Raw genomic sequence first — 15,724 nt, forward strand, 5'->3', positions numbered from 1 at the left:
TGCACCCTGTTGCGCCCACGGCAGATGGATCTCTCTGATCTGCTCGCACACCGGTTAGGCTGCCGTTAGGGTGAGCGAAAGCAGGCTAGTGCGGCCATTTTGGTGGGAGCGAGACGGCTAGTGGCGCAGCGCAGGAGTCGACTGCGACGGCAACGTCAGCGGCGACTGCAACTTATGCCGCTTCTGCTGCTTTTGCTGAGCGGTCAGCGTTGGAGACTTTTTGAGGGATCTGTGTGCCGGAATCTTGGGGCTCCAGAGAAAACCACAGAAGGAAAAAGTAATGCGAGTGGTCGCCGGGGGAGAACTCATTCCTCCGATGAGCAAAACGCTTTGAGTGAAACTCAGACCAAGGTCTCCGGAGGAAAAGGCGCTCCTTAAACCTGCAACACACTGTCGGAATTGATTTTCCAAGCTCGACATCTTCGCTTTTTATTATTAAAATAGAAAAAACGAATTTCAACTGGGGACTTGTCGTTGGGCGCACCTGACGACCTGCAAAGGCAGCTGGTTTGGTTAGAATTGGGTTCAATTAGTTGCCACCAAATGGGAAACCCCGTAATTCCCATTTAAAATCACGAAATTAAAATTGTTTCTGCACTTCTTTCATTTAAGTGAAGGGGAGTGTGAATTATAAAATGTGGGCTAATTCGAAATTCAATTAGAAATACAAGAGCTTGAAAAATATGTATTTAATGCGACCTTTAAACCATTCTAATTACTAGCCCGAGCATTTGAAAGGTATTCATGACATTTATTGCTTAAAATTAATGTTTTTTCTTAAGTAGATTGAAATATTTTTTAATGTTTTGATTGAATTCTTGTGGAAATTCATTTTAATGAAAGCGACAATTATATATTAATGTATTATACCGCATTGACTTTAATTTTACCCAAATCGAAAAATCAATTATGTGTGCTTAAAAACGACCGAAAAAACAAATTTAATATATGGTTCCTCTCTTTTCTTTCCAGGTCTGCGTCTTCGCGTGTGTGTGTGTGTGTTTTTATGACATTTGTGGATTACGCCTATAAAAACTACACTTCACCGCGGAGCCAGCGAAGTGGGCACCAGCTACAACAAAGAATTGGTAAACTAATTTAAATATTTGCCTTTTATTGCCATTTGATATTAATATGAATTTGAGCGGAGTCGGAGATTAAATCAAAGATGCATAAATCTTGCAGAGTTTTAAATAAATTCGCTTTATGGCTCGCCCAGCCACCGAAGTCGTAAAATCTTTTGTCTAAGCGAGGAAACCAAAGTCAAAACCTAATTGCATAATGATTTAATCCCGGCCAATGGCTCCAGTGCATGAATCGATCATAATCCGGCTCGGGCAATCCATTAAAATATCTCGCATAATCGCTTTAAAAAGCCATTAACATGGCCATAAGTACGAGCCGTCGGGTTTTACCCAATACCGAAAATTTGAGTGCGCGGGTTCCGATTTTAAGCTCAACTTCGGCGGGCATTAAATGGGAATTCTTCACGAAAGTATGCATAAAACTTTACGAGGCATGCCTTTGTTTTCGCTTTTGTTGCCATCGATTTTATGATTTAATTTGTCAACTGCTCTGCGAATGGCTTCAAAATGGTCACTCGAAGAGCAATGGTGACCGCATAAATATGATTTCCATCGACCGCTGCTGCTCTGCCGCCCAGAAATTGCACGATTTGTGCAGTTTTCATTGCGTTTCGATTACGGATGATGCCATAAAGTGTATTCGTTATTGCCATTAGTCGCTCGTAAATTGGCTAACGAATGTGTCGGCTCGACCCCGGTCGAAATGTCCCCCCTCCACCATCTGAGCAGCCCACCTTGCCGTCAAAAGTTGCAGAGTTCCGACCTCTTGATTGGCGGAGCCTTCACTCGAATATCCGCCACAATTTCCAACCAAGAAGATACGGACAGAGACGTTATTCCAGTTTTTAATCTGCTCGATTGGTCGGCGGCGGGCGTTCGGACCGGGAGAATTCGACATCGCCATCGGATTGCGAAGGCGAGGTAATTAATATATTGCATTAAATGCTCGTAATCACGCATTTTTATTGGGGATCTCAAGAAACACACACAAAAGCATCAACAAATGGATAAGTCCGCGTGGCATTAGGGCGATGCACTTCAGACGTATGTTTGATAAGTTGGGTAACCACTGATTACTTATTTCTTTACTTGATCAAAGAAAAATTAAAGATAACTATATATATATATACACGCCTGCTGTTCAATATTGACCGATTATCAAAATATTGGTTATATTTTAGTTTCAGGGAGCATGCATTCAAAATACACATTTCTTTAATAATCTTATTTCTTTTATCCATTTGCGGGTCACCCTACTGCTCACTGATTAACTCCATTAGCCGCACCTGCGTCATTTAATGCAGGATGAGAACTCTCTAAAAGCTTGTCATCCGAAAAATTTTAATAATAAATAAATTATGAATGCAGTGCACTTTAAAATTTTTGGATTACAGGTGCGGATACCGTGTCTTCCAAATGCAGTACATTGTCGTTTTAATCAGAGTCATATACAATACAGGGGCTAATTTCTGTATTTCTATATGTGTATATATTTAATTTGAAGTCCGTCTGATGATTACTGAAAATCGCCTCCACAAATCGTCATCTGCAATGGCCGCTTATCGTTAAATGTACATAATGTGCTTTATTGTCACTTAAGTACAGATTTAAATAATTTTATGACTTCATTTCATTTGTGGACGAGCAAAGCGTTGGTATCGTAGTCTCTGGCCGGTCTATCTCACTTTTGTAGAGGGAAAAGCACAAAAAAACACCCATCTATATAAATAATAATCGCCCATTATAAGTAATCAATGACTTTTGCACCCGCATATGAGCTCATTACTCTCCGTAATTACAGTGTTATTATTTACTTTAGAGCCGAACAGAAAAATAATTATGATAATGGGGTCTGTGGATGCAAGAACAGCAAGAAAATATGATTTTTTAGTTATTTATTCTACCATCCAGCCGTTTGCAATATATTGTCACATATTTGTCGTAAAGTGCTATTTAATGAAATGAAATATTTTATTTTGCATTATGAAACATACATGCCACACTGATTAAATTGTATATATGTGTCAAAACCTTTAAGAGTCTAAAATCCATGTTAGTAAATATAGCAAACTTTAGTAATTTAAAACAATATTTGTCTGACTCATCAAGAGCATGATCTCTAACGAGGAATAAATTCCTCCTTTAAAATAATTAAACCACTTGCCTATGCTTCAGCAGAGAAAATAAACTTATTTTCCCTAAGGTGTTTTGTTTAGTTTTCCCCCTCGAAGAGAAAAACTAATTTGCGTTAATTACTCTTCACAGCGCCACTACACAATAGAACTTCAAGTGGTAATTGCAGGTATTTCCATTACAAAAGCATAACAGTATCAATATGCCAGACATTTGCATAAATTATCCCCCTCGTGCAGTTGATCGCTGGAATGTCGGGCAAGGCAAATAAATTTGCCCGCCGAACGCAGACTTGACTAGAAAATCGTTAGTCGAAGTGCGACAGAAATGGACAGTTAAATAAATCGAAAGATGTCAGCGAGACAAGAGCCAAACGAACTTGGGTCCAAAACATGGTCAGGGACTCGGATTTGGACTCAGACTTGGAAGCGGACATGCACTCCCATACACAGAAAACTTTGAAGATCAATCCAAAAACAACAGCTATAAAATCAAATAAATTGAATAGGAAATTATGAAAATAATTTGAATACATGCGAAGAACCTTAAAAAATAAAATAGGATTAGCATAATGTGTACTAGGTACATCCTAAAATATATTTATTTCTTCTATCGAGGAAGTCTAAACCCATTTTTTCTCTGTGCAGTCGCATTGTGGCATTCTCGAGTTTCGGTTTGATATGCAGAACAGCTACTCGCGTGACAGTCGAAGTGGTTGTGGTGCAGGGTGTAGAGGTGCAGAGTGGTTGCGGTGGGTGGTGCGGTTGTGGTCGTGGGCGTTGGCGAGTTAGTTTGTTGGCATTTCGCACGCATCTTTCATAAATTAACGAGATTTATGCGCCGGGGACTTAGATTTGCTAGAAAAGCGACTTGAAATTGCGGCGGAGACATGGATATGATGTGGAATCGATACTAAATTATCCTCTCTGGCGACAAACTTCCTTCTATTTGGTATCCTCCGTGTCTCCATCTATTTTTCTCGGTGGAGACACACCCAGTTAAATGCCATCTCTCTCTCTGCGCTCAGCCATCTCTCTTGCACGCTCATTATGCGCACTCGTTTTTCGGAGTCGAAAAATCGATGGAATATGCAAAATATTGTTTGAGCCGGGCAGCGAATGGAACCGGGAGCCGCCTAAGTCAACAGGGAGATTCAGCTATCCCCAAATCCATTCCAGAAACTCTTTCGGAATGGAATGTAAATTTGAACAGCGTTTTCTTTGTTTTCTCTGACGCAAAAGGGCCACCGAGTTGTGTTGGCTTTCTGGGTTTGTTATTCTAAAATGATTTTCGTTCTCCGTATCTTCGAGCCCCAAGTGTTGCCTAATGTAATCCGACTGGTATCTGTATCCCACAGATACGAACTCACAGACGACCACTCAGTCTCGAGACTGGGTTTTAATTTCGGGTTTTTCAATCGAGCCTCTAATGCGCTAGGTGGTCAAATTTTGTTGTTGTCCATTTTCAGATTTTAGTCGCTGGAATTTGTTTTAAAGCATCGATATTTATGTGACAGCCCAAATTTTGAGTGTGACACTTTAGAAGCGTTTTTATGGTTTATTAAAAAATATCCGATGAGCTCCAATCCCGCACCTCGTTTCGAATGCAAAGCTAAACTAGTTTTTCAGATAAATCCAATTCGCTGGCTCCCAGAAAAAAGAGACGGATGATAAAATGTGGGGCTGGAGGAAGTGAACATTTCATCAAGAGGATTTGGCAATGCAGCGGGCCTAGTGCAACTGCACTTGAGTCCCTTTTAGACCCAAAATGGGGGAAATCGATCGATAGCCATAAAACAAAATGTTTATATTTCAAGAAGTCAAAAGTCAAATAGGAAACGCAAAGATCAACAGACCGAAAGCTGCCATTGGTGGGCTGTTTCGAAGGGAAAACCAGAAGGGGAACGGCTCTCTCAGCACTTGGTCTTAATTGAAATTTGAAATATGGTATTATGTGCGCGCAGTTCGGAAACAGTTCATAATGCCAAGCTCGAGCCAAGTTCGAGCACACGGTTCTTGTGCTTGTTTATTGAAATGCTCGTAATTATCCAGTCGAGTGTAATGAGCAACTGGCTCAAGTGGAGGTGCACATATATACCGCCGCCCACCCGTCGTTCCAGCCCAATGCCAATGCCATATGCACTTGTCCATGAAGGCAGCCCGTCTACATAGTTGGCCGTCAATTGCTACTGCTCTCGTGATATTCGAGGAACGCCGACTGCTCCGTATGCTCCGATTAATCACCTGCAGATGTGGTCCTCGATTGGATTATAATTGGAATGGCTCACCTCCAGAAAAATCGGGATGCACTGGTATGGAACGCACTAAAACTCTGTATATTTTATGGAAAAAAAGAACCACAAGAGTATTTGAAGAAATAGCTTTGCTGTATTTGACTTAGTAATGTCGTTGGCATAAGTTAATTTAAAATCCACTTCCAAAAATGTTGTGATTAAACTCAGCATTCCTCAGCAGAGCCCTGATTACATTCTAAATTCCTTTGTTATATGCAAATGGAAAGAAAGAGATTTAGATCTAGTGTAGAAGGAATAATTAATTTAACAAACTCCTCCTTTTCGCTTTAGATTTATGTGGCATTTCTATAAATAATTAAGATTCTAGATGATCACCCCTTGCCTCAGGCGAAGTGCACCATTTGTAAGACTATTTCGACGGGCATGTGACTGGCATAAAAATAGAAACTGTTCCTTACAGAAAACTAATTAGGGAAACACATTTTCAGGGCCGAATAGCCGAATGGAAAATGGCAGAAACGCTCGTTTCGCCGTGCTTTTCTCAGCAAACGTCCGTCCGCAATTACTCGGCATTTACATAAGCCGTTCATTTAATTTTATTGCACATTTCTGCTATTGTAAATATAATGTCAACAAGCTCTGTGGCGTCGACACATTTACGATTTAAATTAAAGCGAATGCGAAAACCTCAAAACCACTAGAGAAGATGGTGCCCACACAGATCACAGCCAATTTCTATTTTTAATGATACGATTTCGGAGCTTTTTGAAACAACAAACGATGAAAACAGAAATCACGGCAGACCCAGCCAAGTGAAAGAATGCGATGGTCCAACGGAATGGCGGAATATTTTATAATAATTACGTGCTTTTCGATCCCGGCGAGGAGCCACCACCAAAGCGAAATAAGTTTAATGTTAATTTGATTGCGCTTTTATTGATAGTAAAAACATTTATGCGACATACAAAATGAATTATGAATGATTTGGCGGACAGTGAGGCGTTGTCAACGAGCCAGCCGAAATTATATTCTGAATCAGATTGCCGATCGACTGACTCTTCAGCTGTTGCGATCTCGTAGAATTGCCCAATAACGCATTTACGTTCGTTATTATTTGTATTTTTACGGTTGTTTCCATTTTGATTGGGCTTAATTGGCCAGTTGGTTTGGTTTCACAGCACAAGTTATAATAAATTTATTACCGTTCGAACAAGCATATTAATTTGAACCTAAAAGTTATTTGTTCACCTTAAAAATCTCAAGTTCTTTAAATTAGGGAAACTAATTTAAATTTTTTAAATTCCTCCTCATTATAAATAATAGAAAACAGTTAAGGTTTTGTAAACAGTATTAAATAGACAAAAATACAATTAGTATAATAATAAATATGTTTAACATAAACAAGCAGCTCGTTACGTTTATAAAATATAATATCTTATATAAGTAGGGGAAAAACAATGTACAAGGTATTTTAAAATCTCTGCCAGTAGAATGGAATTCGGATTCAAGGACATCCTCATGTCCTTTACCGGATTACATTAAGGGTTATGCGAATTGCACGGGCTGCATTACAGACAGTACAAGTCCTGCCGCGTTTTAGAGTCCTTGAGTTACGCAATTAGACGGGCGATTGTGTTTTTTAGGTACAGCTGTTTACCTGTTAACCGTTTTCCAGGGAATATCCTTTCTGCAAATGCAGTTTTTTACGCACCAAACATTCGTGAAGGTCAAGACTATTAATAGTCGTTGGCCAAAAAATGCAACCGGTTGACGATTATGTGGCCAAGGTGAGCAAGTTTTGGTTCTTTCTTTGAATTATAAATACAAATAGTATTGCGAATCGATAAATTAAAAAAACTACCAACACAGCCGGTGTGTTTGAATAGTTATTTTGGCCGTATTTTCAGCTGTGAGTCGGCTTAATTCTGGCAAGGAAAGTGAAGCGGTTAAATGGCGGACATCGGCTGCAAAGGATGAGGGAAAGACGGAGGGCCGGTGGCCATAAACTTGGCAAACAAAAGGTGAGCGGCGGTCGTAAAACGCGACAACGTGGTGTGACATTCTGTCGAGCCGACCGCTTCCATATTTTTACCATATCCTGGGCAAGGGTTTTCGAGAACTGGTCACCCTGCGACTTTTGTTTGCCATTTTATTGTCACTACTCCCGGGGTTCCCGAAACGAAAATCCGGCATTTTATGACCCTCTTCGCAATTGGACAGTTTAACCCTTCAGCGGTGGTAGAAAGGACTCGGAAGTCCATCTGGATTCCTTCACTCCCTCAGTCACGAAAGGCGTACACACACGTTATGTGGTTCTGCTCCTTTTGATTGTGATTTATGGTTCAAGAATAACCGGAAACCGAGAGTGAAAACACGCAATTCCGCGCAATTGTTGGGCGAATAAAAGATAATTTCAAGGCGCTGAAGCCGAGTCTCAAATATCCTTTGCTTTTTAAGTAAAAAATTCTCTGTGTATCTAGTGAATATGGAAACGAGTTCCACACCACAGTAAAAAATTGCTGACATGGCGAAGCTCAAATATGACTTAAAATAACCACCATTTGCATTTTGCCATAAATCGCAGGATTTTTGTTATCCTAGACATTCTGTTCAACATTTGCTTGTTGTGTCCCCGAAATTCAGCGTTTATTTCAGACATTCAGTGGAAAGGATCTGTAACACGCATGTTTAAATCGAAACTTGCATTTTAAAGTTATAGTTTTGCTTAGCCATATTCCTCGTAAATCTGTTTGCTTGTCTTGCAGTCTTGAAAGCTCTCCACCGTCTATGCGAGACGTCTCAATCGCTCCGCAAAGCACCTGTAAAGTATGCTAAATGGCCGTTGAGGTGAGTTAAGTGATGCGCCCCCCATCCACATGCATATGCATAATGTGGCCAACTGAATTGCTAGCGGGGCGTAATCACGTCTCGATGTGTGGCACGCGATGTAGCCGCCGAAACGGAGGTGCCACCGCCATTGCCCAGTGGCAGACTTTGTTAAGCCGCGAGCGCTGGCTAATTTATTTTCGCCAAGATAATACACAGCATAATTGCACTGGGAGTCTGACTCGATCCAAGTTGCCAAGTCGCGGTATTCATAAATTGCATGTTTCGCCTGAGGGGCAATGGACAATATCCATAGGTTTCAATAAGAAAAAATAAATTATAAATTGTTTTCACAAAATTACAAAAAAATTTAAAGAGGTTTAAGTGCCAGAATGGGATTAATAAAACTAAAAATCTATTAAAACAATCTATTTATTTAATCTTCCTGAAAAACGGCCTTGCGAATCTAAAGTTCAAGTAAATTTTTCCTGTGTAGAAGGGAGAAACGTCGCCATGTCCGGCTGTGCGCATAATTTTTGTGCGCTCACTTTAAAGTCGCGGTCAGTCCTACAGTAAAACTCCCTTTTAATGGCTGCCGCCGATGATAAGGCCCCCGAGTTTATGGCTCCAGATAGCAAGTGTCAGCGTCACGTAAATTCGCCAGCAAGTCGGAGAAATTAGGGAACCTGGTCTGCGGTTCCCAGGAGGTTATTATACATGGTTTTATGGAGTATATGCAAAGGGGTAAGTAGTTGCTGTGTGAGCTGCTACCATTATTATAAGATGCTCACTCTTTAATCTCACAATAATTTATTCGACACTTTGCCAGCCATCGGTATTCAATTTTCCAATTGAATTTCTTTGATTCCTCGGGCAGGCCAGCAATAAGTCGGTCAATCGATAATCGGATGACTATGACCCAGGCATTAAATGACAACAACATCGCATTTAGACTGGCAAGAGTTCGACCTCCGCGATGACCGCATGGATGAGTCAAAAAAGAAAATGCACTTGGAAAATAAGTTAAGCACCGTAGCAGACTAAATATTCAAAGAAAAATAAACAGAATTCGACACCAAAGAAAATTATTTTCGTAATATATTTATTTTTTAATTTTAACATTAAATTATGCTTAGTTTTTTACATTTTTAGAGATGGTTCCTTTTTAAATAAAGCCCAATGGAGTACAATATCTGGATGAAATTTTGTACGGTGTAAAAACGGGTTTTCGGTTAGGGATTTTTGAGTCAGGGAGAAATGCGCAGGGTCGGAAAGAGATGTGCGCAGTAGAAGGGATGATATGGAGAATTCGCCCTGCCAAAGGCTCATTTCAATCTATTTATGAAAACCATAAGACTTCGAAACAACACAAAGAGGCGGTGCTCTTATCACGGCCATTTGCCTGCGCCATTGCACCGCCGAAGTGGTTGATCCGGTTTACGGAATCCCCACCCAATCCCCTTGAAACCGCTATGCGTTCGTGTGAATCTGTCGGTAGCTCTACAGAGACTCATTGTGGAGCCAAAGGTCACCTGAGTGTGTCTGCCCCACCGGACGGTTAAGTGGAGATCCGAGTGCTGCAAAGTCCTCTCATTACTTATGCCCATTTTGTCCAATCGATTTGGAAATAATTTGAAATAGAAACATGCAAATACTGCTGACATCGCATTGAGTTCAGCAATTAGCGTCCAATTCACTCTCAATGATTACATTATACGAAATTAACTCGATTTATGGGCCCAATTAGTTTTCTTGTAATGGAGCCTGTTTTGTGTAAAGTTTCACAGCGAATTAAACTAATTAATATGATTACAAAGCTGTTAGACTTTGAAATAGTGCCCATACATAAAATCGGACTTTTGTGGTTTAAATATTGAGTAACTAAATAATATATACCATTAAAAATAACAATAACATAAATATGCTCTTAGACTTTTGTCAATCGTAATTTTTTAAAGACCTCTGGTTTGAACAAATTAAGACCAAAGTCCACGACTTTAGACAGTAGAACCGCCACTATCTGCCCCTCATGATTAGTCTCCATTTCGTTCGCACTGCGCTTTGTTATTTTAGGGAATTTTTCTCTTGTTTTGATTTGCAATTCAACTGATTAATAAAAATATTCTTGTTCCATCTGTAGACGCCAGTTAAACTTCTTAAATCGCTCACATTTCGCAACCAGATGCGGCGCTTTCGATTCTCCGCTTCTCAGTTTTCCCCCAATTAGCGCCACTCCCCCCTTTTCAAACGCCCCTGGCCATTTGCCCTTCCAACGAGCCCATTAAAAGCCTAAGCAATCTTTGGCAATTCGACTATCGGCCGTTGGAGCTGGCGCAAAAATCTTTAAATTGTTGCAAATTGCGTTTGAAAAACGTGCCTTTTTCCGGAGATGCATCCACGGAATTGCGGGAATAGGCGAAGATGCTCAGCGATCGTGCCGCCGCATTTGAGAGGAAACTCATTGGCCAGCACTTCATTCCGCTGGACACTTTAACGAGCCCAAATACAAATCACTCACGAGTGGTTCTGACCCGGGCAAACGAATGCGGGAGTTACGCAAAACTATTATTAACAAACATTCGACGGAATCCGTTTTACGAGCGGCACTGCTCAAACTTTCTGATTTATTCGACAGTCTACACGGAGAAAATTCGTTACAATATGCGGTGATGGGGGATATTACGAAAAGGGACTAAACAGATCACGAAGGATTCGAAATAGTTATTTTCAAACATGGTGTTAGTATTATAAAAAGTTTTTGAAAAAGAATTAAAACCACTTTATGCAGACAGTATTGGAATTTTTCACAGTGCACTACGAGGGATTGGGCGCATGATTTATCCGAGTGGTGGAAATTGTAGGAAATCCTTTCCACCAGTCAAATAACCCTTTCCACCGTCTGATGAATGGCCGCGTCTAATGAAGTCGTCGGGTCGTTGTCACCATAATTCCAACATTTGTTTGGCCCAAAGTCTATAGGTAGGATGCTACGTGACTGCACCTACGAATGACATTCAATCAGCCAAGTTAACCGAGCTGCATATTGGTGACATGGGCTGAGATTTCCACTAGACCGACAAGATTCACCGAATCGATTGCACTGTCTGCGATTGAATACGGAAAGTAATGAGAAATAGAATGGTTGTTCCTAATAGGACACAATGCCTTTTTCCTTCGCCCATCTGAAGTTATTTCCTTTACAATTAAAACAGCCAGACATCCATTAAGTCGTTTAAGCATTAAAATCGCAAGTATACGGCCAGTTTTAAAATGAATTCCAAGAAATACTTCGTTATTTCTAAACAAGGAATTCTGCAGGCTAAATAAGCTACCAATTTTTTAAATATTTTATTTAATTTCTCATCAATTTAAACGTAATCGGTTTTTTTTTAATTCTGAGTAACTGTTTCTGAAGTCACCACAACACTTACTATAACTCTTCTTTAACGAATGCTAGGAATAAGGTCCTTTTCTTGCGTCTTAACGCAATCACGGGCCACGCCCACTTATCTGCACTAGCGATCGTTGCAGGAACTCTCTTTCGCATACAGATCTTTTGCTTACTCTGTCTTTCGATAATTTGCCGTTTCATATCCTGTTAACATCTCGACTGGCCAACCACAAATATTTGAATACTTTTTTTGTTCTTTTTTTTATAGTACAGCCAACTATTTATATTTCTTCATACTTTGACTTCTTTATTTTTTATTAAGATTAATAATATAAAAATCGGTTTAACTGTCTTTTGAATGCATTTAAAGTTAAAAACACGAACTGCATAACTACTGGGTATTATAAAATATTATTTCATTTTCTGTTCAAAAATTTGTACACTTGTTTTATTTAAATTTATTTTATCCTTATTAGTGAAAAAGGAGTTTAAATAATAAAGTAGTTTCCATAAATGTTTCTATAAATTTTGAACGCTTCGGCGAACGGAATACAGATGGCGCCAATGTGCTCTGAATAGACAAGCGCTTCTGCTGACGGCTAACAGATGTCGCCTCTGTGCATTGGCCTTTAACGACTTTTCCCGGTAATAATTGGATGGCCAACTTGCTTTTTGTTTCTAATTGAAGCTTTCCATCTGCAACATCTGCATTTTCGCATTTCTATCTATGTATATCCGTATCCTTTGCGGTGCGTGCGCCTTCTTTTCTGGTGTCCCACAACACCACTTGGCCATATTTTACCGCTTTTAAGCAGCGCGTAAATACTCACGCTTACGGCAAGAGTCCATTAAACGGTCGTAAAAACTTTACGATTCCCAATATGAGATTCTCTTAATACGATTTTTTATGATATTGAAATCTCCTTTCGCAGCGAGCCCATCATCGCCCATCTCTCGAATCGGCAGCGAGAGACCATCTGAGGCCCACTCGCTTCCTCCCCCTGATGCTCGCTTTCCCGCCTTTTTCCAGCTGAGGGAAAGCGGAAAAGCTGGAAAACTGAAAAACCACCGCCGCAGGTATCATAATGGCCTCCCCTCGCCAACGGGGCGTATGCGTGTGTTTTAATACCATGTTGAGGCCTATAAAACACGCTCGTCATCACGGGCGATGACGAAAAAACAGCGATTGGGATGTCGGATTTCAGTCAGTTAGCCTCGGCCAAGGAAAGCATTGGGGGGAGATACTAATTTACTATCTAGACCTTCGGCAATGAGAAGAAAAATAGGTAGAAAACATAGACGACTCTTATATGTGAAAACACCTAATTGCGTACATATGAACATAAAAATAGAACATCAATCAACTTTGATACTTAATTTAAAATTTATAATTTCAGAGACGAATTTTTTTTTTATTGTTCTTGCAAATAAAAAATAATGAAATGAAAATCATAACAATTATAACGGTGACGCTATTTTAGTCGCCAATATTTACACAACTTACTTAAAGACGGACTATCAAAATTTGTATAACAAACTATTTGTGTCCTAATTTGATATTATCATCTTAATCTATATTGTCCTGTTCTCTTCTAATTGTAAATATTTTCTTTTATATTTTTAGACAACAATTATTCAGCAAAAATGGTGAGTTACAAACTTGTATCCTCTACACGTAAGTCCTAAATATCTTTCAGCTATGAATTTTGTCCCGTAACCCACAAACATGTGTATTTATTGATTGCGCCATTTAATACTGACTGACTGATATGATATACTGACTCATTAGTGCAATTAAACAGCAATAAATGTAGAGAAAAACACACACAACCAGACAAGCGGACATGAGGTGTGCACTCGTATATATTTTATTGAGTAATTTGAAGGTGACTCGAGATCGCCGCGGTGGTGATGACGATGACACGGAGACCCAGATTCGGGGTGACCCATAAACCCGACCGCATCGGGGATTAAAAAATGATTGCGTGAGAAGGCATTTAGTAATCGTCGGAAGAACTCATTCGTCAGACGGTGGCGATCCGGGGAGGGGAAACCACGCCCAAACAAGCCGTAAACTGACGCTATAAAAGTGTATCAAATTAGGGAACGAACTTGATGTGCAGTGAGTTTTTACTTTTTATTTCCACCACTGCCACTGAGCCACACTTTTCACTCCAGCCGAGTCTCACTCAATGCCATTGATTTTATGGCGAGTGACAATTGATTCCGGTCTCATTACTCACTCCTCCACTCGCCTCTGAGCCGAAATACTTTACAGTCTTTTTATGGGCAATTACTCCTGTCTTCTAGCGGCTTTTACGATCCGCACTCAGCGCCGGATTGCACTCGCATTGGCCATAGTAGTTCTCGGGTTGTGGGAACCAACAAAGGACAAACTGGCTGGCAGCTTGTTAAATGAATGGATTTTCGAGTGCGACATGAATGCATCTATAACTGTGTAGTGTTTGTAACCATGTTACCATGTTGTGCTGTGAAAGTATGTTTATAGCCTTCAGCGTTCTAGTCGGTATGAAATCAATACAGCAAACGATTCAATGCAGCAATCGAATAGAATAAGATGAACAACTAAAAAATATATTGTTAATACAACAATGAATTGTTAACAAATAGGACTCGACCTTAAAACAAAACTTCTGTGAAGTGATACTATTTTTAAGTGGAACCAACAACACAAAGGGAAAAAATTCCTGGCTCGCTCTATGGTAAAATATGTGTCATAAACAGTACTCACAAATTTAAATCTATGTAAACAAATCATCATAATCATATTTATAAAATGCTGACAAAAATAATGTTCAATAATAAAAATAACAATTTGTTTCGCACTCCCAATTAAATTACGCTACTTTTATTAATTTTCATTTACCCATTCAACAGTTTATTCATGTCGTTTATGTTTTACAAGAGTTTCTTTTCTTTTTATGCCTATTTTGTTATAGATACAACCTGTCGCTCGAGAGATTACAAACGGAGCTGTTTTTATGGTTTGTTCCGCTTTTGTTTAACGATTCCGAGGATCACACCTAATAACCCACGCAATCCACCACCGAAGTCTGAAAACCGACTCAACGGAACGCAGCGCAACTCGACTCAACCGAAACTCGAAACTTATCCCTGGGAACTCAAAATAGTGTTTTATTGTTGGAAATTACGATTCTTTTATTTATTTACTTTTTCTGCATTTCTTTGCTGCCCCACACACACCCACCGTTTCAATTTTTATATGTTTATTACGGTTATTATCGCTTAATGGGGCTCGCTCGCTGGCTATTACTGTTGTTGTGTTGCTTGCACCAGTAGTTGTGTCAGACTAACGTGTGAAGTTGTTTTATTATTTGTTTTGATTATCAAAATGGGCGTTTTACATTTTTCCGGTCGTTGGGCGGCCCACCTGCCACGGGCCCACCGCTTATAGCCCACATCCCATAACCCCGGGGCAAGGGCAGTAAATCACAGCCCGCTGTGAGTGGCTGAGTACCTGGGCAGCAGTACACTTGAAAAATAGTAACCCTTCTATTTTAATTATTTGTCGGCTAGACATTATATTCAATTATAAATACATCACAGCAATAAACCATTTTTCGGGCTTCTATAATGAGTGGACAACACCTGAAGAAACTTTTTAATTTATTTAAAAACATTTTGAATTTATTTATCTTAGTTACTGAAAATGTTCCACCTATCATGTATACATTATTACTATGTCATAAAAATACGGTCCAATTCAAGTCTGTTTTGCTATAATTATACAAATCTTGCATCATCTAAGGTTATAGAAAATAAAATTATCAGTTATATTTTCAGTGCATATTCTACTCATTCGCACTCGCTGTATGACCCATAAGCAGAAACCAAAGTGTGGCAAAATGCTTAATTTAGAATTTATGAGCAATTAATTTTAAAGCGCTCTCTGGCCATTAACGCCGTTACTGCTTCTCCCCCTTGACCGTAATACACCTTTGGTCATTAAAGAATTAAGAAGCCAGTCTGCCAAAAATTGATTGTTTAGCCAAT

General features: G+C 39.6%; 1 protein-coding gene across 4 annotated transcripts in view; it reads left to right on the plus strand.

Annotated features, from left to right (window-relative positions):
- Nucleotides 1–15,287, plus strand: part of LOC116801490 — a 67,340-nt gene extending 52,053 nt beyond the window's left edge. For 2 of the 4 annotated variants that reach the window (XM_032721449.1, XM_032721451.1), the window contains exons 5-7: nt 973–1,088; nt 13,314–13,336; nt 14,650–15,287. In XM_032721449.1, coding sequence (XP_032577340.1) covers nt 973–1,088; nt 13,314–13,336; nt 14,650–14,715 — 205 coding nt within the window. In that variant the 3' untranslated portion in view covers nt 14,716–15,287. Of the gene's footprint in view, nt 1–972; nt 1,089–3,350; nt 3,850–13,313; nt 13,337–14,649 lie in introns of those variants that run through there. The other 2 variants (XM_032721452.1, XM_032721450.1) reach the window with 2 other exon arrangements.
- Nucleotides 15,288–15,724: the final 437 nt, after the last annotated feature.

This window comes from Drosophila sechellia, chromosome 3R (assembly GCF_004382195.2).
Source record: "Drosophila sechellia strain sech25 chromosome 3R, ASM438219v1, whole genome shotgun sequence".
Classification (NCBI taxonomy): domain Eukaryota; kingdom Metazoa; phylum Arthropoda; class Insecta; order Diptera; family Drosophilidae; genus Drosophila; species Drosophila sechellia.